General features: G+C 39.0%; 1 protein-coding gene across 2 annotated transcripts in view; it reads left to right on the forward strand.

Annotated features, from left to right (window-relative positions):
* The window catches only part of Epha5 (EPH receptor A5), a 315,936-nt gene that overhangs the window by 269,742 nt on the left and 18,675 nt on the right, over positions 1–27,519 (forward strand). For both annotated transcript variants that reach the window (XM_005392842.2, XM_013518577.1), the window contains 6 exons: positions 663–730; positions 2,122–2,247; positions 2,659–2,844; positions 13,859–13,920; positions 15,290–15,499; positions 18,644–18,793. In XM_005392842.2, coding sequence (XP_005392899.1) covers positions 663–730; positions 2,122–2,247; positions 2,659–2,844; positions 13,859–13,920; positions 15,290–15,499; positions 18,644–18,793 — 802 coding nt within the window. The remainder of the gene's footprint in view (positions 1–662; positions 731–2,121; positions 2,248–2,658; positions 2,845–13,858; positions 13,921–15,289; positions 15,500–18,643; positions 18,794–27,519) is intronic.

A 27,519-nucleotide genomic window follows, 5' to 3' on the forward strand; every position in this document is an offset into this window, starting at 1 on the left:
TCTTTGGATGTGCATCAGAACAATAAGTAAAGATTTTAACTCATCAAGAATGAATAGAAAGTAAGAGTCATCAGATTAGAAGTTGAGCTGCTATCTGTGATCCTTAGAAAGACAGATTTTGTCAGGAGGGAAAGCAGCTTGCAAAGACTTGCCAGTTAGTGGGTAAAGAAGGAAACAGGAATTTTGGAGCAGTATAGAAGTGGTGCCAGCCGTGGTGAATTCCACAGAGATCTGTGTAGACTGGCATGAACACCAAAGACTCCAAGCTGCAGAAATGTTCTGTGCAAAAGTCAGAGACCATGAGACCAGAGGCACAAGCCAGGGAGCTCATCCTAAAAGAGGCTGTGGCCTCTGGCTTGCGGGTGAGGTGATAAGAGAGAAAGGAATCAGAAAAATATCTGTGTATTTCCTTTGCGGAAGAGAACTTTAAAAGTAGCTTTGAAGGCTTCTGACTCGGTGCAATCTAGGCAAGAGGATTTGCTGTGAGGATTAATGGCTGGGAAAATAGCTTCAATTCAGAAGGAGGATCAGTGGTATTTCTTATTACCAGTAGGAAAATCAGTTCAGCGTTGTGGTGACTTCATTTGTGTTTCCGCTTCTGGGCTTGGTGTGACTGAGTCACCACTTTCAGAAGTGGCTGATTGTAGCTTACTTTGTTCCAGGCGCTGTGGCTACAGCAAAGCAAAGCAGGATCCAGAAGAGGAAAAGATGCATTTTCATAATGGGCACAGTAAGCACACTGTACAAAAAAAAGAAACAAAAAGAGGGGACTTTATTGTTGTTTTCAGGCTAGAGTATTTACAATAACTGACAAATATATTACTGTTATTTGTTTTCAGGGTCGAGGATTTGTAATAACAGACAGAAATATTATGTTACAAAAGCAAGTGTCTGTGAATACCTTGGTTTTTTTTTTTTTTTTAGTTTTTGGTTTTTCTCTGGTACCGGGAACCGAACTCACGACCTTGCGCTTGCCAGGCAGGCGCTTTTGCCGCTGAGCTAAATCCCCAGACCCAGTGTGAACACCTTCTTATAAAGCCTGTGGGTGTAGGCAGTGCTGATTGGCTACGGCTAAAGCTGCATGTCTCATTCAACTCTTTAAAAGTATTTTCATTATAATCATTAAAATAAAAACCTTTCCTCAATACAAAAGCTATTATATTCCAAATCAAATTTCCATGCTCATTTAATTCCTAGCAACACCGCAAGTAGAAATCTTTCATTAAATAACACTACCAGGTTAAAGGAGTAAAATTTCTGTTTCTTCTTGCTTTATAATGGGAATTACCTTCAAAGAGTACTGTGGCAGCAGCCTTTATTGGGGTGACTTGAAAAGGACTGCATTTTTAAGACATGCATAAACACAGGTTTTAATAATGAGCTTAAAATTGGTTTAAATGAGTTCTAATTATGGTACTTTAGTATGTTCATTTTCTCATAGAGTACAAAGTAAGTGGGTTTGCCAAATAAATGAATTTCTCTTGTTTTTGTCCCCCTGCCATGACCATAATATGCCAAAAAGCATTGATCCCGTTTCATTGTCCTCACATTAATATGGCTTATTATCAAAAAGCACTATCCCAGCGATATTGGCAGTCTTCAAAGTGATAAACTGAGGCTCAGGGAACATCAAAGTCTCCTAGAAAGTCATACAGTGAAGGAGGCAGAGTGAGAAATAGAACTCTCTTGTTCTTTTGACTTCTAACCAGTCTAATTACACTGTACCACTAATATTTTAAATTCCTTGTTAAAAATTGACATCAATAATCTGTATTGCTGGCACACCAGCAAATAAACCACCGGCATTTCATTGTCCAACTTAAGAAGTAAAATGTTCTCCAAGTCTCTCAGGGACCAACCTTGTGAATATTATCATTAAGAGATATATTTACTCTGACATCATCAAATATGCATTTCTTGTGTGTGGCAATCATCCAGGTGTTTTAAATTGTAGAAGTGCTATAATTGTGCAAATGGTTCTCATAACTCAGGAGACAGCCTGTCCTTGCAGCTCAGCTTTTTCTAAGAATTAGAGATTTAAACCAGACTAGCATGTGAATAAAGTTTATAATTTTGCTCATCCATCAAAATTTGAATTTTGATGTCCACTTATTCTTATAGTTAAACTGCCTGGAGTAAGAACCTATATTGATCCACATACTTATGAAGATCCCAACCAAGCTGTCCATGAATTTGCCAAGGAGATAGAAGCCTCATGTATCACCATTGAAAGAGTTATTGGAGCAGGTAGACCTATGTGTTTAACCCTGAACTCATGTTAGTATTACAGAATCTAATGTGTCTGCATCCTGCATTAATGCCAAATGTTTTTACTATTTCGTAGTTGACTCACTTTCAGAGTGATCACATTTTACCACAACCTTCTGGATATGTTGCTGTTCAGATTGTTAATGAAGTTTGGACTTCCCTTTTTACCTTTGTTTTTTGGTCTAAGCTTTAATACTCTAAGAGTCCATTAGAATAGTAGTAGAATAAGAATTTCCAGTAAGTGGGGCTGGGGATATAGCTCAGTGGCATAAACGCCTGCCTGGCAAGCGCGAGGTCGTGAGTTCGATCCCTGGTACCGGAAAAAAAAAAAAAAAAAAAAAAAAGAATTTCCAGTAAGTGTATGCCTCTTTCCCCTATCTTTCTTGCAAGGTGAATTTGGTGAAGTTTGTAGTGGACGTTTGAAACTTCCCGGAAAACGAGAATTACCTGTGGCTATCAAAACCCTTAAAGTAGGCTATACTGAAAAGCAGCGCAGAGATTTCCTGGGAGAAGCAAGTATCATGGGCCAGTTCGATCATCCTAACATCATCCACTTAGAAGGTGTCGTGACCAAAAGTAAGTATCTGTCGGGATTATTATTAATTTTTCAACTTAATTTTCATTTTTATTTGTATTTCATTATTGGATCTTACCATGAGTTCAATGTCCGAGAAAATGTATAGAGATTTAAAAAATGCAATAAAAGTATCAACATTTTTTTTCTACTGGCTTTTCCACTTCTTATACTAATAAAATAATGACTTCAAATTTAATAGGATTTCTGTAACCACAGATGCCGTGCCACCTTTTAAGCAATTCTGTAGCCAGATGTACTTATTTTATTCATTTTTAGTTAAAATATGCTAATGGCTCTAGAGACAGCATCTGCCTCAGAAGCCTGGCAGAGATGCTTGAGGCTTAATTTTGTTGTTGCTGTTGTTTTAAGTCAAGTCTAGTTTTCGCTCAGAGATATCTAAAATTACACATCTCTTTTAAATTTTTGTTCATACCTTGTAAAATTATCTGTGTAGTATTCCTTCCAATAAAACATTTCTAATTGTTTCCCAGTCACATAATAAAGAATTTCCTTTTAGGTCACCTGTTCTTTTTCACTTATGTGTTTTTGTTCCTTATTTCTTTACTTTCAACATAACTTCCCTAAACTTGATTCCAAGCGTTTGTTCAGCCTCCAGTTTCTATGAATTGCATTTTGAAACATACTTGTCAAAGTATGTGTACATGCCACATGTATTCAATGATGCTCTTACTCTGATCTGAATATGTTTAATGTACATTTATTCCATTTGACTTTTAAATACAGAACACAACAAGAACTTTTTGCAGTAAAGAGGGAGAAAAGAAACATAACACAATACTTGCCTGGTCTATAAGGATTCTCAACTCTTTTTTTTTTTCTTTTGGTACCAGGAATCGAACTCAGGACCTTGTGCTTGCCAGGCAAGCGCTGGGCTGCTGAGCTATATCCCTGGCCCAGGGTTCCCAATGCTTGATTCATCTGCAGTGGGTTACAGATAGGAATGCAGAGTCCTCTCACATCCTAGGAGTTCACCACAGTACAAAGTATTCTGAGTGACTGATTGACATTTTGAATCAGGCTGTATTAATGAGAGATGCTGTTTTCTATACTTCAAGGACCCACACATCTCCAGTTAAGATGCTCCCAGCCTGGTGTAGTAAAGGAACAAAATAACCTTTAATAACCTCAAAACCTAGCAGTGTTCCCTTCTCGAGTTGGATACATGCCCATCTTCTACCACCACGACAGCCCATCGAGGACACTGCTGGAGTGAAAAGTGCATTCTGACAAGTTAGTAGGAAAAAAATAACAACTTGCTAAACAAAGGGGGGAAAACGGATGAGAAAGAGGCTGGCAGAAAAAAATAAAAAATATTTTTGAAAGAAACAAAAAATATTGTATAACATTTATATCCTGTGATAAATGTGTGGTAGTGTTCAAATAAGATATGATGTGAAAAATACAGTCCCAGGTACAGTAAAATAAATGTGGATTCAGGTTTGGCTGCGTTGTTTCCATAGAAGCACTTCAGAGGGACCGACCAGTGGGTAGTCACAGGCACTGACGGCTGGGGCAGCAGCGCGCTACCACGTGCTCACCGGCGTGGGAGGCCAGCGCAGGCGCTTGAGGCCAGCCTAGGAAACAGTGAGATCCCGTCTCAGAAAACAAACAAACAAACAAATAAATAAAAAATAAATAAATGAGATAAAAAGACCCAGTACATTTATTTCCTATGTAAGAATCTTATCAAGTAAGAAAAAAATATAGTTCTTAGTGATAATACTAGTAATAAATGTAAGCAAAGTTTTGGTAAACTATATGTCTTCATTACTTCCTTTACGTGGCTGCTAAATTTAACTTCCTAAAAATAAACTCTCACCGTGCCTTCCCATTACCCAGAGTAAATGTATGCTCTGTAGGCAGCTGGTCTACCTTCTGGAATGAGTTAAGATGTGATATTCTCAGCTGTCTCAGTTCACTGTTACTATCACAGAAGCCCGTGTTATGTACTGATTAAGAACAGGGACTATGATCTAGTGATTCCACTTTAATTTTGGTTCTGCTCTAAACGCCTATGTGATTTGGCAAAACTTAAACATCCTGAATTTTAATTTTCTCATCATTTTGTTATTGTAGAGAAAATATGAATTAATATACGTAAAATTTACAATGAGAATGGAACAGAGTATGTAGTGACAATTATATAGTTATATTTCAGATTAACTCTCATCATATGCTAAGATCTCCTCTGGATCTGTATTATTTTTAACTTTGTTAATGCACCTTATGGTTTGCATGCCTGTGTTGCCTCTTTCTCTGAAATTTACACTTTCATATTCACTACCTTGTCTTGTTAGTTCCTTTAGTTTTTTTTTTTTTTCCTTCCAGTACCAGGAATCAAACTGACAACCTTGTGCTTGCCAGGCAGGCGCTGTGCCGCTGAGCTAAATCCCCAGCCCTTGTTAGTTCCTTTAGAATCCTTTCACATTCTATCCATCCCATGAGGCACTTGCCAATCACTTTGCCTGGAAGAAATCATTCATTCCTGAGTGCTCTGCCTGCCCTGTATAAGAATTTTTGCAAGCCTATCATGTTCTTTCTTTGGGTTAAAAGTTCTTATTCAAATCAAACGTCTTAATTTTATAATAATTTGCATACATTTTTCAGCTTCCTAGCTAAACAGTGTGCATCCTTTGAAGATCTAGATAATGTCCTAAATATTTATGTAAATATGTTGTATCAAAATCTGTGCCAATCCATGGATAGCTTATGTTACAAATCTTGAGCATCAGTATCAAACAGAAAAGAGAAGAAAATATCTACCTTAAAAAATACTCCTAGAACTTAAATTCAGATCTGTGTGTAAATGTATGTGAACAAAATTGCAGATAATTGTATTAGTGAATAAGTGTATATTTTAATTGATTTCAGTGAATGTATCACATAACAGTAAACAATATCCAAATATAGAACTAATACATGTTTACATTTATAAACTCTTGATTTCTTACAAGTTTTGTTTTATATTTTGAATACTGACCAAGCTAAACCAAGAAAACTTCTCATATGAAGTATTTGAAATCTTTTGTTTTCAGAAGGTAGTGTTATTTTTTTTCTTTTATTTTTGGTTTTTTTTTTTCCAGTACCAGGAATCGAACTCATGACCTCGTGCTTGCCAGGCAGGCGCTGTGCTGCTGAGCTAAATCCCCAGCCCCCAGAAGGTAGTATAAAAAATGGTCATATGTAGAATCTGTGAATTCTACTCTAAAATGCTACTGTCCTTAGAAAGATATTTTCATTTTCCAATATTCTATTCAAGTATTCTGTTTGATGTTGCTACCCACCATAAAGTTACATATATAAGGAGAGCAAAATGTTTATATCTAAAACATGTCTGCATTTTTAACTTTTTTGCATGCGTGAATTGGTACCATACCACCCCTTTTTAAATATATCTCTTGATGTTCAACTTAGGAAACCTTCAACTTAGTTTAAATTTACCATGTCGCAACTTACTTTATTTGTGTCCTTAATTTCATGCTCTCTGATCTGATGCTAATTTATTCAGCAATTATTCTCAACCTGCAGCACACAGATAATGAGACCTAAGTGCCACCGAATCTTGTGATTTTTCTGATTGAACCTGAGTTGGAGGGTCTGAAGTAGCGCCCTATGGGCGGTGTCACTCAGATGCCACCTTGGTCTTTCCTGTAACTGCCTTCCATGCCAGACGCTTGTGCCCCCGTGAAGATTCCTTCTGTGACTTGTGAGAGAGGCTGTATCATAAATAGATACACAGATATTTTCTAGAGAAGCTTCTTGACAAATAATGTAAAAAACCCACAGGTCCTGGCTTAATTGACTCATTTGCAGTGTGAGACACTTCAGTGAAATGTACAGAGTGCCAAATTTTTACTATTTAATGAGATTCAGAAAAAAAAATAAAAGGAGAAAAAGTTAATAATTTTCCCATTGCAACATACTTAGTTCTTTAAAATTTCTTTTCCCATCAGTGGAAAATTACCCGTACTGACTAAAGAAATGTTTCTGCTGAGTCTTATAATTATTCATGCCTTTATTTCTTAATTTAGGTCATGTACAAATGAGATTATTTCTCTTGTAAACTCAATACATTTAAATAAATTAGAGGAGTCTCTTTTTCTGTGTCCAAGGCAATTACACATTTAATGAAAATTGATTACTTCTATATCCAAAAAAGTTTGACTTACCATGCATTTATAGTTATCTTTCAAATATATTATTTTATTATCTTCCATGGTTATTTTCTTTTTACAGGATCTTACTGTATTTTAGCTAGTACTATTCTAGCAGTCTTTAAATGAGTCTCCCATTGTGCACTTTCCCAGTTTAGTCTACACCATGCACACTGCCTTCCTTTAAATTTTACACAATGCTTACCTGTCATGTTTCATTAATAACAAGCAAAAACAAAAACAAAAAACCCTGACCCACGTACATATCCTTTGGTTTTTCAGCTGATGTCCTGTAATTTGGACACATCTTCACACCTCATTATTTCCTTTCAGAAGCCCTGCTTGGTTCTTGTGCTGTCCTTCTGAGGTACTTTACTCAGCTCTAGCACATCCTCCCACTTGGCACTTCACCATCAGGTGTACTTGCATGGAACCTTCCTCATGACACAGTGCCGTTCACCTTTATTTTTTCTTCAAGCTTGAGAATCTTATGGTAGAGAGTTTCCATAACGTGGACTCATTGAGTAACAGAAAGCCTTCCAGGTCTGTATTGCAATACAAGCTTCCAAGTGCAGACTTCAAGGAGCAAAAGAACTTGTTTTGTTCAATTGATTATTTCTAGATCAGGGCCCAGCCTATCTTGAGACCTTACATGTTTGTTCAGAGAATGAATTTTCAACCAAAGGCAATATTAACGATGGCAGCAGCATGTCTCTGCACTTTGTAACACTGTGCATTTTGTCCTGGTTATATTTACACACACTTCTAACAAAATACACTCCCTGAAACCAATGAAAGCGTATGGGCCCCTTTATGTCTACAACATTAGCTACTTTTTTAAAAGACATGAATGAAATTAAATGAGTGAACAGCTAAATTGCAGTTATGAAAATATTTAAAGGAGCTAGAATAACATAGTCTCTATTTTAAATTTTAAAACTTTATTCCATAAATCCATGGAATTTTAAGAAAAAAAAAGAAGAATTCACGGGGAGAACATTACCCTAGTATCTTTTCACAAGATCGTGTGAATTGAAGCCACATACTACTCATTAGCTTTGGTTTGAGAATTGAGTACATTGTTTTTCAGTGAGTTATGATGCTTCTAAATGAAATGCTCCTTGAGGGCCCTAAGTGGTATCATGTGTTTACTGGTGAACTAATGGTTTTGGAAAATCAGATAGTATAAATGCAAATAAAATAAGTCTAAATTTGACTGCAACTCTTCTGATGTGGCCTTGTCTAATGTTTCTCAAAACTGAATATGCCTTTGGGGGTATTGCTGAACTGCAGAATCTGTTGCAGTCGATCCAACTGGGAAAGAGATTTTACATTTCTAACAAGCCCCTGCCTCTGCGTTTGTCAGGGTCCTACTCTGAGAAGCAAGCACTAGATCAATGATTCTCAAGTTTGCCTCAGGTATCCTTAAGATACCCTATAAAAAGGATTGCATCACCGGGGGAGCATATAGCCTCCTCTTCCAGGGGTTTGTTAGCACCAAAAATTTACACAGGAAGACAATAAATTCATTTTTTAAGATTGGTGTAAGAAAACACATACCAACAGGTCTATCCTCTTAACATTTTTAAAAAAGTATAAAATGAAGTATTGCAAACTTCCTAGCACAAAGTTGTAAGACATCTCTATAAATTTTTCATCTTGCATGTCTTCATCTTTACGTTCATTGAACAGTAACCAGCATTTTCTTGTTCCCTCCGTCCTTAACTACTTTTGTTCTCTCTGCTTCCATAGGTTTAACTGTTCCAGACAGTTAAACAGACACTCCTTATAGTGAAATCTAAAACCACTTCATAATTACGTGTTTGGAGTCATTTCATAGTAACTTGTGAAGACCATATGTAAGAATAGAATGAGCTGAACTCCTACTATATTTGTCATCAGTGGTTAATAATTTGGTATGACATGGTCATTACTAAATCTATTTTAATGGAAAAGGGAAAATTTGTGATGTTTTAAAACAAAACATGAAAATTATTTTGAAAATGGACATCATAGTGTGAGTGAAAGAATAGCATTTTTATTCTCAGTTTTGCATTTTCTGCATCTTATTTTATAACCAGAGCAATATTAAAACTTTCTAGCCCTACTTTCTTTTTCTGAAAAGTGTACATTGTTATGTTATAGTAATTAAATTAACTATAGTGCCTTAGAAATGCAAGCATTCAATAAATCACTAAACTGGAGCTCTTGTACATTTATCAGTAATAAAAGGTGAATTCCACAAATAATGTGTTTCTGCTTCACAGATTCTGGCTTCTCTGTAAATAATACAAAGTAATATAAAAACTACTCTGTGATTAAAATCATGTTTTGACATGCTCTATGAGCTCTTTTATATGGATTTTTGATAACACACTTTCAAAATTATTGGCAGATCCAGTCTTTGTCTGTACTTCAAGCTGGATAATGGAAAGTGATTTATACAGTTTTATTGAATTTACTAGGGTTGGAGTAAGCTACATTAATTATTGCCAATGTCATTCTTGCAGGCTAGCAGGAACTGAGACAAAACATAAGCCAAACTAAATGTAATTAGCATTAAAATGACTCAAGCATGAGAAATAATGGAATAGGTTCTGAAGTGTCTTATTGTTGTCAACTAAAAAAAGATCCTACTTGTTTGCAAATGTTTGTTTTATTTATTTTTCCCTCATCAGCTAAAGTAAGAAAGGTTTTTATGTTCCTATCATATTTCCCAACTAACATTTTGGTTTTTGACATTACAATCTACACTCCCATAGATAATTAATCTGACTTTTTAGAGTAGGTGATGTTACTTAAAAAAAAATCACACAGAATGAATACCAGGTGACTATCTCCTTAAAAAGTAATCATTGTTTCTTTCCGAATGTGAATTATTCAGTGATACCAAGTTTTCCAATCAGTACATTCTCTTTAGCATATAGATTCTGTCTTCTGAATGCCATGAATTTGAGGTTTGATTTGATAAACAAACTTATCTAAATGAGGCAGACTTTCACATAGGAATTCTTTCAAAATCCTGCCCTTTAGTCCTGAGGTGAGCACGGTAAGTATGGTTGCTCTCTGTAAGTTTTACTGCCAATGATTCAACCAAATTCAGATCAAAAATATCTGAGGAAAAGTCACTTTTAGAGTGAACATGTGCGGGCTTTCCTCCCTATCAGTTATTCCCTAAACAGTACCATAGACACACTATTTACAGAGAGTTTGCACATCAGCTATTTTAAGCAATGTAGATGTGCCGCAAACCATGCGGGAGGATGGATGTCCCTGGGCATTATGTAGACATGATGCAATTTTACAAAGGGGACTGAGTATCTGAAGATTTGGGGGTCAGTTGGAGTCCTGAAGCCAATCCTCCAGGCATTCTGAGGAGCCACTGTGTTTACTACCGACCAATAACTGTAAGAGGAGTCTCAAATATGAGACGGTAGGCAGCAGACATTCTAGGACAACAGAGAACAAACTGGAAGCACTGTGAGTAGGTGTGTAGGAAAAGCCTGCAATACAGGGACACGCTGTAAAGTAGGACATGATAAACAGATCACTGTCGTACTTCCATGAGCAAAGCATATGCTCATAGAGTAAGAACTGAGGGGCACCACGGAGGGCAGTCAGATGAATTCCATTTTTCAATCCTTTTTAATGTGGCAACCAGTCGGTGGCTTTCTGTGAAAAGATAGGGAGGGTGAGAGTGAAATAACCACACTGGAGTGGGGGCTGGGGTCCTGGGAACAGTGTGGCCTTCTGGGTAGGTCAGCATTGAGGTGCAGTGGGTGTATGTTTTATGTCTGTCAGCTGTGTGTTTATTGAAATGCTTCTGTTCAGTTTGGTGGTTGTGTCGGAGGTCCCGCACTTGGTGAGAGCTCCGCCTCCCCCTGGGTGCCACGCCTCTCAGAGAGGAGACAGAGGCAGGACAGCCTCCACAGCCTGGGGCACGGGACAGCTCAGCGTCGTGGCCCCAGCATGAGTGACTTGGGTCCGAACGTTTGTCCGTCACCCTCGGGAGGTGTGTGTTCATTTTTGATTCTTAGGAGTGAAGGACATTAGATAAACCTACAAATCTGAAATAGGATCTAAGATAATAATAGGACCAAAATGCCCCAGCGCAGAAACTGTCCTCTAAAATATCACCAAACTAATCCATGCTGGGTGCAGCGGTGCACACCCGTCATCTTAGCTCTTGGGAGGATGAGGCAGGAGGACTGTGGCAAGTTCCAGGCCAGCCTGGACTGCATCTTGAGACCAGTCTCAAAGAAAAATCTTCACCTTGCGTCATTTTCTGTTATATCTTGATTTAAAAGGGAAAAAATTCTGAGGCTCTGAACATATTTGAGCTCCATGAGTTCCTCCGTGGTGAGATGCTCTTCCTGTTGGGCACGGGGTGTCCCTCCCTCCCCAAGTCCAGAGCACTGGGCAGCTACCTGTCAAGCTCTGTGTGTGAGGTCACCTGGCATGCCCATCTACAGATGGGTCCACTGAGTTACTCCTGGAGAGCTCTGTGTAACTTTCATTAACTTCAGAAAAGACAAAGGAAATGTGTCTGCCTCTGAAATATTCCATTAAAATAATATTATTTTTAAACTATTTTAAAAGATAATTATCTGTGTGAAGTTAGAGTCTTTAATCTTAGTATTCTTAGTGATCTTGCAATTGAAAAACTTTTTCTCCCTGCTTATGTCATATATACTTGGCACTTTCTTTGTGTCTGCTCTTGGACACCTCATGGTACGTATAAATATTCAAGCTCTAATTCCACATCCTGCGTCAGTTATCCAGGAAGCACAGATACCCATCCAGAGAATGTCGTTAAGTTCATTACAATGCATTTTATGGATGTGTAGGATTTGTTTCCTATCACAGTATTAAAAGTTAAATAATAGACAACTTATATGTTGGTAAAGTTGTCAGAGAACTTTTTCTTGCACCAAAATAGCTTAAATTAATGCTTGCGTTTTATACAGTATCTTTTCGTTACAGAATTAAGTGGCGTATATTAAAAGGTAACAGGATTTATACGGAATACTAAAACTAGAAACCATGCGCCTGCCTGGCAAGCACAAGGTCGTGAGTTCGGTTCCCGGTACTGGAGAAAAACCAACCAACCAAACAAACAAACAAACAAAACTAGAAACCATGTTTTAGATACCTGCTCATATAGCATAGAGCATATAGCAAGGAGTTTTGGTCATGTATTTCTCATCTACTATTGTAAACATACTATGTACAGAGTGTCCCAATTTTATAGGGGGTAAGAAATTACTTATTCTTGTAGTTAATCTATATCTAACAAGGACATTAAACCCCAGGACAAAGTTGATCAATTTGTAAAATAAGAACTACCTCATGCAGCAAATTCTGCATGGAAGCAGCTACTTGCTTGTCTTGGGTAACTTTACGGCTTTGTGGATACTCACAGCAATCCTTTGTGTATGAGCTGTTATTATACACAATTTACAGATGAGAAAACTGAGGCCACGGAAATAAATGACTTGCCCAAGATCACATGGTGAGTCTCGCAGTCAGGATCTCCACAGAAACAAAAGGAACAGCTTCTTATGCAAGATTTGGACACTCACAGTGTTTATATATGGATGGCATGCGCATAGATATGGGACAGGAAATCTGTGAGGGCATTGGCTCAGCTGACTGTGGCTTTTGAGCAGTCCCCAGAAAAGCCGCCTATGAGCTGAGGGCACTGAGTTCCTGGGAACCTGCTTGGTCCAGTCAGAAGGCCTCAGAACCAGGAAGGCGGGTGGTGTCACTGTCGGTTCAAGGCCAAAAGCCTGGAAACCCCATGGGAGGAGCGGCCATCCTGGGGTTCAAAGGCTGCTGATCCCAGAGTTCTCATTACCAAGGTATCAGAGAAAAGATCTATGCCAATTCTTGACAGAAAAAAAGCAAAAGAAAAAACAGTGCTCCTTTTATGTGGTATTCTCTCTGGGCCGCTGGCTAATTGGGTACACAGCCCGCAGTGTGCGCTGATTTTCCCCACAGATTAGACTCATGCACTAATCTCTGCAATCGCTGTCATAAACACAGCCGATATATTACTTTTCCAGTGTTCTGGGTATTTCATGACCCAATCAAACCAAGACCTAAAATCAGTTATCACCACAGGCGATTATTCTGATGTTGAACACCATGCGGCACAGCCCAAGTCTGCCCCGCTAACCTCTGGGCTCCTCTTCCGCACTGAACAGGAGGGGAGGAGAACCTCTTCCATCCCAATAATGATTTCTAGGGCAAATTTTCACTTTGAAAGGGGAACAAGAACAGTACGGTGAACGATGAAAAAACGAGTATGATATAGGTGGTTTTAACGAGTTATGAGAATATTCGCACTTAGGTAGGAAAGTAAAACATAAATTCAAGGGGTCATAAACAGGACAGTTAGAGTAGAGTTTTATTCGTCTGACAGATGAGTATGTTCCAGGTGCTTTGCTGGATATTATTTGATACATTATATCATTGCCTCCGTTACAACAGAATTTGTCTTTAAACTCTTTTTCCACTTAGGTAGCATTTTCTACTGGCAATCGTGTGTGTTCATTTATATCTGTTTATTTTGTCTATCTGGTACTAACCTTGTAACAGTTTTTCTCATTGGACCAATTCATTGAGTCAGCTATCGTCATGTGCAGAAATTTGCTTGCTGCTGGAGGACATTTTAAAAACATGGGAATGTATGTGTAAATATATATTTATAAATATAATATGTAAATTTGCAAATTTGGATACTAATAAAAACTTCAGCTAGACTTATTGTATGTAAAATGCGAATACAAAGAGCAGTACTCTCCGATCATATTTTATAGCTCTGTGTTCTTTGCAGGTAAACCAGTGATGATAGTGACGGAGTACATGGAGAACGGCTCTTTAGATACATTTTTAAAGGTGAGAATTGAAAATGCCTTAGTTTTTCACAGCGCTATGTATGTACTGGCCATAACATTGAGCTTAAATTCGATCAACTTTAAAGCCATATTTTTAAATAAGATAGGTAGAACTACGGATTCAAAAAATTGTATTCCAAAATTAACTGTGGTGTGTAGTGTCTGTTCAGAAAATTTTAAAAAATCCAAATTATATGTCCCTGTCCAGTGTTTTTATTTAGGTATACTAGTTTGAAAAACAAATAAAAGAAAGTAGGAATGAAGAAAGGAAGGGAGGGAGGGAGGGAAGGAAGAAGGAAGAGAAGGAAAGGAAAGTGGAGGAAGGGAAAAGAGAAACTTTATAGTAACAATGTCCTTAAAGTGCATAATATCAAGCAGAGAAAGGAAAGCTGTGTCCTCACAAGTCCTTAAGGAAGGCAGGGGCATCTGCTCGTGCTCATAATGGACACGAGGACGAGACCCTCCCGTGGCAATCACAGCTGTCATACAGCAGGAGACGACAGCCAGAATCTTCAAATCTGAGTTTCGGGAAAAGAGTCTTTGTTTTTTTTTATGTGCACATCCTCGGGTTTCAAGTATGGGCAGCTATACTTTTAGTAAATCGCTTCTTTGAGAGAATGTAGCACATGTGTATATCTGATTAAACCTAGAGTGGATGGCAGCTTGTGACGTCTGTATCATACTTATTGCTGCTGATTAGGAAGGGGCCGTGCAATAAATGTGAGCGTTCCTAGATAAGCTCAATTTCCCTTCCAGTCTCCACACTCCACCAGACTGATTCACGTTTTCAAGTTCTTCAGTCTCCAGGAGTCACATCATTCCTTTATTTCCCAGTAGCCATCAGTTAAACATCACGAATCCATGTGACTCCACTAAATCTAACGCCTTTGACAGAAACCACCATCTCCTAGATTGCTAATAGCCTCCTGGATAGTGCTGAGCCATCCTTTCTCCATCTGCTGCTGTAGATACTCCCTTATCTCCGGACACATTATGCATTACCTCCTCATGTGTGTCCAGCTAGTTTCTTTTAAGTCACCTCCAGGTATATTCAGCATTGACTAAGGCGGGGCTGGCGTAATGAGCAGACCCCTCCAGTGACTGAGAATAAAGGATTTACCGTGCAAAGAAGTAAATAAATAAAGGCAACCAAATAGGAGGTTTAACAAGGACTCTCAAAGCCTTTATCTGCTTTGAACAGAAGATTATAGGCTAATTGTATAGTTTTCTAATGTCTATTTGCTTTCACTTAGACACTGCATGTGGGTTTTGATGGATGATAATGTGTATTTGGAAGTTGAAGGAAAATCCTTTTGTGTTTCCTCTGGTGCTTCCTGGTGCTAGACTAGTACTTCTCCTTGTCTTCACAGAAGAACGACGGGCAGTTCACGGTGATTCAGCTCGTGGGCATGCTGAGGGGCATCGCGGCAGGAATGAAGTACCTTTCAGACATGGGCTATGTGCACCGAGACCTCGCGGCCAGGAACATCTTGATCAACAGCAACCTCGTGTGCAAAGTGTCTGACTTTGGGCTTTCCAGGGTGCTGGAAGATGATGCGGAGGCAGCCTACACCACAAGGGTAAGATCTGACGGGGTGCATTTCGGACACACAGACCGCAGGCGTTTGATGTTTAAAGATTTTAAAGGAAATAATAAAAAGCGCATTCCTTTAACAAAGTCAGGAGGAAACTGACCATAAGAGAATATTAAACTTTAATAAAGAAAATATTCGCCATCTGAGTCTCAGTGTTTTTATTAAAGGTCCCAAAAATATAAAGTCTGAGTTCATAAGGAATACAACAATGTGAAAGTCGTTTAAAAATATGAATGTAGAAGAACATAAAAAGAGAATCTCCTATGTGAACACATACACATGCACACATACATATGTGAATATCAAAATATGTAGCACTGTTTGATAATTTAAGCTATCTGTATTGTAGTGCCCTCAAATGAACATGAATATCAACACATTTGGATCATATTTTTTAAGGATGTACACTGTGGAAGAAAGGAAGACCTATTTCTTTTAAAACAATTGGAATTACTGGAGATATTGCAATGGCTAATTACTTTTCTTAATACTAGGAAAATGCATATATAGAAAACTGGTCACTAACTCGCTGTCATAATTAGCATAAATCTGCTCTTTTTTCTTCCTGGGAAAGTGATTGCTTCTTGAATTGATCAGGTGAATAACTGACAATTTCTTTTGTGGAAAACTAGATAGGACTTCAACATAATATTTCAGTTTTGAATTCCTTAAACTAAATAATTTTGTATAACTTGAAATATTTTCAATTTCATCAAATTAGACATCCTCTATGTCTAAACTCCTTGGTAAAGAGTGGAGTTTATCATTCTTTCACTTCCAACTTGGTTAACTTTTGTTTCAATACAGAGTACCACTTTTGTCATCTTTCTTTCTCAAGATAAGCTATATATCCCATGCATTCTTTTTTTTTTTTTTTTTTTTTTTTTTTTTGGTTTTTCTCCGGTACCAGGAACTGAACTCACGACCTTGCGCTTGCCAGGCAGGCGCTTTGCCGCTGAGGTAAATCCCCAGCCCCAATTATTTAAATCCCCTTTCTTGCTAGAAGGAAGGTTCCCTTCCCCCGCCCCTCGGTACCAGGATTGAACTCATGACCTTGCGCTTGCCAGGTGCTTTTGCCGCTGAGCTAAATCCCCAGCCCCCCCATGTACTCTTAATTTATTCAAATTTTTCAAATTATATCTATGGACAGTCTAAAAATAAGTTCATTAAGTGATTATAAGGGTGTTTTCACACTGTTTCTCTGTGATCTCGTGATACTTGGGGGTTTGTACTGTGCTGAAGGCCAAGCGTAATTCATCTAAGCAAACAAAGCCTTCCAATGGCCTGCTTAGTAAATCAACGCATTAATTGATGGGGTGTCTATCCTCCTCTAGACCTGACTAGAATTGTCACTATTTGCATTAAATGAAACTTCATTTAAGAATTCTCCTGGCATTACAGTTCACTTAATATATGTGGCTTAAGCAAGATTGAGGTTATAGAAAAATCTATCACTAGTTTGATTGGTGGTGTCTCAGTTAAGTGCAAAAAGTTAATTTTTCGGGGCCTGAGTCAGTATGTCACCCTGTAGATTTGGAAGGAGAGGCAGAGACCCTGAGCCCTTCCACACGTAGTGTCTCTGAATGTGTGGTAGAGGACTGTGGGAAATCCCCAAGGTGAGCGATAATGGGCTGTGGAATAACACGAATGATGCCGTGATCAGAGGACCAGAAGAGACACAGTGCTCAAGGTCAACATAATCAAAAGCCAGACCTGTAAGTGGGATTTATCTGTATGTTACAGACAGTCACAACTTCCTGCCTAGTTAGAGCTCATTCTGTGATCCTGGCTATGAATACTTCATTAACAATAAGAAGTTTCAGGAAAGTCTTCTTCAAAATTCCTTCGATTATTGGTTATAATCCTTTTTTTTTTTTTTGGTACTGGGAATTGAACTCAGGACCTTGTGCTTGCCAAGCAGGCACTTGTGCTGCTGAGCTGTATGCCCAGCCCTCACATCATAATTCAAATAATTGAAACAAATTCAATTCCCCCACCCTCCAAATTTGAAGCATGACATGAAACTGTAATTTCCTCTTATATCTTGAAAGTTTGGTTTATGACAGAAACGGATGCAAATTAAATTATGCTTTTCCTATATGATAGGAAGAGCGTTGGCCATTTTTTTTTTACAAGGAATTCTCCCTCTATCTCTCCAATGTATAGTTGCTTATTTATTTATTTATTTATTTATTTTGTTTTTCTCCGGTACCGGGAACCGAACTCACGACCTTGCGCTTGCCAGGCAGGCGCTTTGCCGCTGAGCTAAATCCCCAGCCCATATAGTTGCTTGTATATGTGAAGCATTTACTTATCTGCTTATGTTTACCGGCTTTTAAATAGTGAGAGGAAAAATAATATACCCTGCCTGAAACAGGCAGATAGAAAAGTGTTCATTGTATGAAGCAAGAGTTAACTGGTATACCAGACCAATTTTTCTACCATATAAACAAAATATAACAAAAATTAATATTATGGCAAATTTCTCTCTGATAATCCAAGTTCAATTATTTTTACATTGACCTAATGAAACAGGTATGCGTACTGTAGGTTGCACAGCTTAACCAAACAGAAAAAAATGCGCCATCAAAAAAGAAGAGAAAATCAAGTCTCGAAGAAAACAATGTTGAGGAAATGTAAAACCAAATTTTTAACATATCAGATTCTTCTGCCTATTAACTGTTAAACTTCTTAGGGTTGCATTTAGCAACCCAGACTTCCACTTACATTTCTGTGTTTAAAAAAAAAAACAACAAAAAACAAACTAAAAAGCATGCAGAGAACGTGAGCCCTGCTCTCTGTTAGGAAACCCTGGGAGTACACATTGATTCACCCAACTGTCTGCTTTTCTCTACTTAGAGCTGCCTTCCTGAGGGCTGTAATTGAGATGTGGGTCCTGTGTGTATTCCGGGAGTCAAACAGAATTTAAAGTAGAAACCATCCGGACAGCCAATTAGTAGTTAGTCTACAAGTGCTTATGGGCTGGGAGATGTGAAAAGAGATTGCGTGCTGTGAAACACATTCACTTAAAAATGCTACATCTCTTTCCAGATCTTTTCATGAGACAGCACATATCCCTAGACACGCTGGAAGTATGTGAGGATTTGAAATATTCTTTTTCAATTTTAGGGAGGCAAAATTCCAATCAGATGGACTGCCCCAGAGGCCATAGCTTTCCGAAAGTTCACCTCTGCTAGTGATGTCTGGAGCTACGGAATCGTGATGTGGGAAGTGGTGTCCTACGGGGAGAGGCCCTACTGGGAGATGACCAATCAGGACGTGAGTATGCAACCGCTCTGCCTCAAGCTGCAAACGAAGCGCTTTGTTCTCCAAAGCGGGACGCTTACATTGTTTTCACCCCGAAAATTACCATTTCTTGGAAAACATGAACTACTTCACTTACTCTGTGTTGTTTCGTTGTTGTTGAAACGGCCTTTACGCAGAGACCGCTCATGAGTTAGGGCACAGGAACATTCGCTGCAGTCATAAAAACTGTCCCTTTCCGGAGAGTTCTATCTACATTATACGGTGCTTCACCACTTTTCTGTCTGTGTCATTCTCAAAGATGAAAAAGGGGCCCTCAGAGAATGAAGCCTGACAAAGTTTTATGATTTGCATTTGATACAGGCATCTAATACGCCAAACCAAAAGGGTGAATGATGCTGATTTAACAGTGGATGTTCTTAAGAGGATAAGAAGGAATAGTCTATGTTTCTTGAAATCACAAAATGTAAGAAGAGTTATGTTGTGTGTTTAATTTGGTGGAGGAAAACAAATTTATTCATTCCACAGTAGAAAAAGAATTCCTTCTTAGAATAAGAAAAGCTTAATATTGAAGGAACCATGAACGAATCTTCTATTCAAATTCCGAAGGTTATGCCATGAGGCTTGGCACACAATACATCCTTTTGGGTTATTGGAAATTGATACTTTTCGTTCATACAGCACAATTATAAAAGAAGCTTTCGTGCACTAAGCGCTGTCTTAAGTGCTTTCTACCCTGATAGCTCCCTAGATCTTTGTAAAGCCGGTATATTGAACAATCTTCATTCAATGGTGTGCCTACTTGAAACGTTTACTTCCTTCTCCAGTTCTTCCATCTGCGTCCTATGGTCTGTCTCTCCTGTGCGCACCTTTGGGGGTTGTTAGACAGACACGGTGGCCCTGCAGCTGAATGCCACTGAAATCGCAATCCTACGCCCAAGGGTAATTAACCCTTGCTTTGTGATATAAAAGTTCACGTTCAGTCACATCACTGTTTCAAGGTGTTTTCCACCATCTCGGGGCCGCCTGGACCCAAGCTATGTGCAGTAGGAATGAATGATCGCAGTTTTGGTCCTCCTCCTCCTCTACTAAAGTCTGCATCTGGGTTTTGCAGAATTGATCTGAGTGGAGAGATAGGAAAGGGCGAGGCCAATTCCTACTGTTGGGCAGTGGGCGCTTCGGCTCTAGGAGGGCACGTGTGCGCCCCTGCAGGGCCCCCGGTGAAAAGGCCCGCTCAACCCAAGCGGAGGAGGATGATCCGGGTCCCCACGCTGCCGCGTCAGCGCCCTGCAGCCGCTGGGGCTCCCACGCCTGCGCCTGCTTTCCCCGCCGAACCGCGTTCTTGGCGGGTGCTTTCTGGAGAGCTGTTTTGGAATCGCTGTCCTAGGCTCTTCCCGTTGTCTGCTTCTCTAAAGAGGTGAGGCCAGGGTCGCACAGTTGAGGGCTCTCGCGTGCCGCTTGGCTTGAGAGGGGGAGTGGTCGCCCGTGTCTCCACCTGTACCCGAGAGTGGCAGCTGTGGTCCCCAGCCGGATGACTTTAGGAGCAGCACTGCACCGTGGCGGAGTACCTTCCAGAGCTGGGCGTGGTGGCGCTGCCTGCAGTCCCAGCAGAATCCCGGGCTGAGGTCGGACGAGCTCAGATGAAAGGTCAGCCCGGGTAGTTTACTGATGCGGCAAGATCCTGTCTCAAAATTATAAATCAATCAATCAATCAGTTAAGAGCTGGCGATGTAGCTCAGTTAGAAGGCCTTCAGTTTAAAGCCCAGTACTGTAAAAAAAAAATCATTCGGTCCCTATTATATAAATGTGTCAATACGTGAGTGTGTATAAATGTATATATTAGTGTATGTTAATGTATGTACACTTATATACACATTTATATAACTATACACTGATACATTCATATAAACATACTTTTTTAAACTTTATATTTAAATAACCCCTTAGGCGACATTGTTACTCTTATCTCACAGTGAAGAAGCTGAGGGTTAGAAAAGTTAAATGACTACCTGGTGGTCTGTGCCTGTAATCCTAGCGCTTGGGAGGCTGAGTCAGGAGGATCACCATGAGTTCAAGGCCAGCCTGGGCTACACAATGAGTTCAAGGCCAGCCTGAACTGCATAGTGAAACTCTGTATCTAGAAACAAAACAAAACAAAACAAAACAAAACAAAACAAGATAAAGTTAAATGACTTTATTAAGATCTCAAAAATACTACAAGTTATACCAAAAATTTTTAACCTGGTTTACCAGCTTTTTTAAAAAATCTAACCACCACACTGTGTCCTAATTGTATGCAGTATGAAATCCAGTATATAATGACTATTTTGGATTCATCTAGATGAGACTATGATCTATTTACTACTCTATTTTCTTTTGATAAATGCCAAATGATTATAAGTCCTATAGGCTACTATATAATTTGGCTTCTAAGGTAGCTTGAAGGGCATTTCAATGTCATCATCCTATTTAATTGTGCTTTATTTTTTTAAATATTAGAGATTGAACCTAGTGCCTTTATACCATACTATATGCCTAATGATTATAGTTTATTTTATTTTATTTTTAATTTTCACACAATCTCACTAAGTTGCTTAGCTGCCCCAGATGAGCTCAAACTTTCAATCCTCCTACCTCAGCCTCTAAGAGTACTGAGCTTAAAGGCCTAGCTTCAGCAAGTCTGCTTATGCTGCTGCTTTCTGTGTGTCTGTTTCACTCAGGGGAAATATTTCTCCCTTAATTGTCTAGTTAATTCCTACTCACATCTGACATATTTTGAGCTCTGCTTCTGTCATTCAGAATCAGTGAACTTTGCCAACTATGTAGCTGCTCATCCCGCTGTTGACAGCCATACCTGATGTGACTGCATCTGTATCAGATAAAGTAAAGTAGAGCACAGGGATAGGAGAATGCTTACAGGTGCCTCTGCTGCCTCTCCAGCCTTGCTCACTGTTCCTCCGTCAGCAGACCCGTACTGTGCACTCTGCTGTTCTCCACAAGTCTCTTGTCCTCCGATGGAGACGAGCAGAATGCCACAAATCTGGCCACATTTGTCAAGTGGCCACAGTGCAAGAATGAGTTCAGCTGCACCCCAGACAGCAGCATGTCTGCTGGAATCCCGAGGGCCAGAGACAGCGGGGCTAGGAACCCGCGTTATCAGGGTGCTGTGGTTACGTGGAGAAGGACGTAGGAACAGATGGGAAGGATTTGGGATGAGTTTCCTAACCCTTCACGTTTCCCCATTTCAGCCTACTGTCTTCCGGATGTAACCTACATTGTGTGTAACAGTTCTGTTTCTATCCTCTTTATTTTCTAACTTCACTTATTTAATGCTTAATAGCATTTTTGGCATTGTGGTACCACCCAATATTATTCTCATAAGTGCTTTATTAGTTTTTTTTATAAAAAAACTATTATTTCCTATTTTTCCTAAAGATTTTGTTCCTGACTTCTAAATAACTTTATTTCAATTTATTTAGTAAAGCACAAGAGAATGCTGACTTAATATTGTTAGGAAAAAGGTAGTGTCAATTACCCGTGTTGATCAGGTTTTCCAAGAACATAGATGAAGTTTGTGGAAAACTATTATATAATTACACATCTTTCTGTAATGCTTTCTTTTAAAGCAGTGTTTCTGTAATGCAGTGTACAATGTGAAAAATGCGTGCTTTCTTATTCTTCAACATACTCATAATCATCAGCGGCTTTAAACTTTTAGGTATAGCATTAAATGTGATATTCCCCAATTTCTATTGAATTTTTTATCCACACATGACAGATCCATTATACTTGAAGAGTAAGATCACTGGCTATTTCTTTGAGAAAAAAGTTCTCAGAGAATAAAGGTGAAGTATTGATTTGGCAGTTCCAAATGATATACTCAATAATATCTATATTCTAGATAGTCTGACTCTAAAGTATTTTTTATTATTTCATACAGTGTAATCTAAATCTCCCAGAGGAAATCTTTCTCTCTGTCAGGCAGACAGAATAAAGCAGTGGGTTTCTTTTGGTTCAGAATTTCTGCTGCCGTCATAGAGACAAACTAGAACAACGCACAGTGAAAATAAACTAGAATGATTAAGGTAATTGTAGGTAAATACTAGATAATGAGCTCCGTGTCAGTCTCAAGAAGCTGTAATGGTATCCTGCAGCAAGGAGAAATCTATTTATTGGGCCAAACATTGTAAATGTCAACATTTTTCTGAATAAAAAATAGCAAATTAAATACTTTATTGTATGTTTCTATGTAGTGGTAGTGTTTCCTCTTGTATTTAATGAATAATGTATAAATACATATATTCTAATAAACAAATAAATTCCAAAAGCTCTTCAAGCTCATTTAAATAATCTGTTTTTCAATATTTTCATGCTATAATTATTTTTTCTCACTTCCAAATGCTTTCAGTGCTTTCCTTTTCCTCACAAATTTTAATCCCGTAGTTTCCCTTTACTATTTCTTTTGGCCTAGAGCTTCACTACAGGGCAACAAGAACACCTGACTCCAAAACATAGCAACTTATTCAGATGGCATGCACCTCTATTCATCTTTTTATACAATGTGACAGAGGTATATACATATTTGATACATATCTGTTCATATATATGACATATACCTACAGTAACCAATATATGTTATTAGAATATTTTGTCTTATGACAGAAGCAGAATATTGTAATGAACAAAAGCAGACTTATGAAAAATTTGGTCCTCTTCCAAATACTGAAAAGGACTAAGATTTGACAATAATAAATTATTCTTTGTCCCAGCCTCAGACTATTAATGTCTAAAATGCCCTCATGGGATCAAAGCCTATTACTTTACAAACATAATATTAATTGTCTTCTAATGGCAGTGCTGCCCTTGAATGTAAGTAATTATTTCCAAAACTGGTATCATCTTTTGGAACTGGTATCATCCCTTTTGAAAAATGATACACAAAAAATTATAAATACTTCAACTCAAAATTTCTGTAATTTGCTGTTGAACAACAGCAACAAGAAACAGAAAGCTTCGACTTAAATCCAGTCATTTTAGGTTTTAAATTCTTGGCCACGTTCTGTACTTTTATTTTTTTTTTGTTTTGTTTTGTTTTTTTGTTTTTTCTCCGGTACCAGGAACCGAACTCACGACCTTGCGCTTGCCAGGCAGGCGCTTTTGCCGCTGAGCTAAATCCCCAGCCCCCTGTTCTGTACTTTTAAAAAGAAAGGATTTGAGTAGGTGAATCCTTATATTCATTTAATCTCTGGAATCTATTGATCAAGATTGATACACTAAGAAAGAGGCATACTCAATATATCTCTAGTAACTTTGAAAATGAGCAGGAAATCCTAAAATAAAACTGATGTATCTGCAACTATTTCTATGGTATCTGAAGTTACTTCATGAAATACACTCACAACGTTTTGTCATTTCTGTGAGATTTCATATTTCACAGTAACAGCTCTTCCATCTGAGCTCCAAGCAAATACTGAGCAACAAACACTGGCACTCAAACCCGAGATAGAACTTTTCATCCACCCACACAGCTGACACATGCCTCTTCCCACAGTGTTTCTGATGCTCAGTGATCCGCTCCACGATCCGCTCCACTTTTGCGATGAAGAATGCACTATTTTCCAAAACAGCTATTCCAAAATAGGTGATTTACCCCAGATAGATAGATAGATCGATAAATACAGTTTATCCAAAATCATACACATATGTATATGATATATAGAGTTGAAAAGAGGTATAATTCTATGAGGTAAACTGCTTGCCTCTATTAACTTGCTTTCTTGGAAGAGAGTAATTATTTCTGATTGTGCTGGTGTGACTTAGCACCGGGATACAAAGACCACAGGTTTGCATGCCAAAAACTGTAAATCTAAATTTTACCCCACTATCTCTTTTCAGCTGTGTAAACAACGGAGGGAGATTAATCTCTTGGACTCTCAATAATCTACCTGTAAATTATATATAACAGTTCTTATCTTGCAGACCTGTATTTGCGGTAAATATAGATAATTTGTGTATGGTCTCTATTGTACTCCCTGTGATATAATCCATACACTAGTTTAAGTCATCCAAGAGGAAATTAGCCAAACATGAGTACTTCAGTGAAAAATGCTTGTAAGAGAAATCACGGGAGGGTGAAGGGAAGCTGGGAGAGACGTCAGATGTGTCACGGGTCAGCCCCCAAGTACAGGAGAGCCTGAAGGACGGTGATTGAGTGCGAGCATCTCTAGGACATGGCTAAGGGTATCTAGAATTTCTAAGGTGTTCTTGGTGGCTGTCTCAGGGGTCCCATTTTTCACAACATTGAGTGCTTCTCACCAGCAATGTCATGCAAATGATGGCCTGGAGGTCGCATGCGCACCGTGTGGCTTTGCTGCCGTGGGACTGAGGCATGTAGCGGCACAACAGGCAGCAGTCTTGCTCTGTCACTGTCCCTGCTGGTGAAGACCCGAGAGTCACATTCTCATGGTCAGGAAGTTCTACCTGTTGCAACACAGCCGTGCTTCTCCACACAGGGCGCGAGCACATCACTTCACGGTCCTGTGTGCTTCCCATCCTTTCCTGAGATCGCCCATAGAGCTTCAGTTCATCGCGGCGCCTCACCTGGTCCTTATCCTTTTTATTTGTCCAGTTTGAAGTTCCCCCTCCTATGCGCCTAGCAGGTGGTGATGCTTTATCTAGTGTTTTGAGGAAATTCCTTGATTCCTGGGGGCTTTGCACTTAGTTTTCGACGTCTCATGTTCCCACTGTCTTCTGCTGCTCGGTGTCCATTGCCTCGCTGTCATGGTGACTTCTCTCTGGACGCTGGGCAAAAATGATTCATTACTTCGTCGAGTGCAGTGTGGGCTGCGTTTGCAGGCTGAAGTCACTGCGACGGGGGTGCAATGCATAAGTCCCTGAGTTAGTAGATGGACAGCAAACCTGAGTGATGTCACTTGGCCCCTCAGAACATCATTTCCACGTCAGTGCTTCAGTTGTGCCTCAGCGGACCCTCCCACTGCTCTGCAGTATTTGCTACATCTGGATGACTTTTGTGTAGTGGTGGGACGCCAGCAGCTTGTGCCACCTAGCAGACTTTCAGAATGTTTGCACCTGTGTTAGATCCTGTGGTAACTTTTAATTGACATGAAGATCACATTTATATCAAGTAAATGTGCACCATGTTACAAATTAGCCTCTGCCTTAAGGAAAGCCAGTTGTTAAACAGGTACCAGCACAGGAGGGAGTAGGTGACACTCTGACCCATCCTGCCCTCATGGAAGGCCATGCCATGTGTGAGTGATATGCGAGTGGTATGGGGTTCCATGTTTGGGCACCAAGCATTCCAAAGCTCCAGTGCTAGCTGTGGCCCTCGTGGCAGAGAAAGCAAATGACTTTCAGAACACGTATTAGAACTGAGGAAGATGAGCCAGCAGTGCTTATGTGACGGAAGGAGCCCAAGGCACTCAGTCCGCTACCCAACGGTATAATGAGGACTAACTGTTGAGAAAAGAGGCAGCTTTCCTTGAAGTGTGTTCAGACCACTGAGTTACATGTCCGGGCAAAATGCGCACAGCTTATATTAATATTTCAATATGGCGCATCTGAACTGGTGTCACATTGTCTTAACAGTATCTGGCTGCCTGGTGTTTCTCCACTTCTTTGTTCATTCCAGCTGACTGTATAAGCAAATGTAATAACTGTGATTGAGAGTACGATTCATTTGACTGTGTTATTCATACTATTAAAGCAAATTATTATTTTGTTGTTTCATTAAATAAATAAGTAAATAAATTCTAAAGCTGAATTTAAAGTTGAAATCAGTCCAGTGACCTCATTGCCTAGAGGACAAGTTGTGATTTTAACGTAGAGACAAGGTGTTTTATTTCTAAATATAAACTTACCTGCAATGGAACTGGTGATGTTTAAGAGACTGGAAGTAACTTCAAAGATGCAGTAACTGCCTGCTTAGCCCTCCTGGCTTTGTTATAGAAGAGCGCTTACTCTAGACAGTATGTGGGAGAGGGCCAGTCAAGATTCTAGCGGCTGGACAGTCAGGGCAGAATGATCCAGGGTACCCAGACGTCTTAGCCTGTGGAGGAGAGGAAAGGGACATGGCGTGCACAGTCCGTGAGCTCGGTCACACGTTATAACAATATGCTCTTTTGAAAATCAACCTGGTCCTTTAGGTCGGAATGACTTTCTTCCAAAGGTGGTACCTCCGTGATCTAGTCACCCTCACTAGGTCTCACCTTGTGAAAATTCAGCTCCTCTCAATATTGTTATATTGAGGACCTAGCTTCCAGGACCTGAATCTTTGGAGGACAAAGCCTTTACAAACAAGAGCACTTATTAAGTTAGCTTGAAACTGAATGAATGATTAAATGAATTTATTTTACACTCACATACAAAGACTAGCAACTCAGGGAAGGAAAGACAATTTTTTTTGTTTTTCTTTTCTTTTTTTAAAGAAAGTTGCTACAGAAAAAGGTACAATTACTTGATAGCAGCTTTGGGATAATGATAATTAGGAATTAAATTATGTTTTAAATAAATTTTCTTAAAAGAGGAAAAATGTGTCATGGTTGAAACTACTTATATTAAAATAATTTATACTGACTCATATATGCTGTTAAAATAATGGTATCTATCAGCAAAGGGAAGTCTTATAATAAGCAAATTAAATAAATGAACTTGCACAAACATATGCGTGCAAATAGTTTTTATTTCTTGGTTTTTTTTTTTTTTTTTTTTTTTTTTTTTTT

This window comes from Chinchilla lanigera, unplaced genomic scaffold, assembly GCF_000276665.1.
Source record: "Chinchilla lanigera isolate Chin_1 unplaced genomic scaffold, ChiLan1.0 scaffold00046, whole genome shotgun sequence".
In the NCBI taxonomy this organism is placed as follows: Eukaryota; Metazoa; Chordata; class Mammalia; order Rodentia; family Chinchillidae; genus Chinchilla; species Chinchilla lanigera.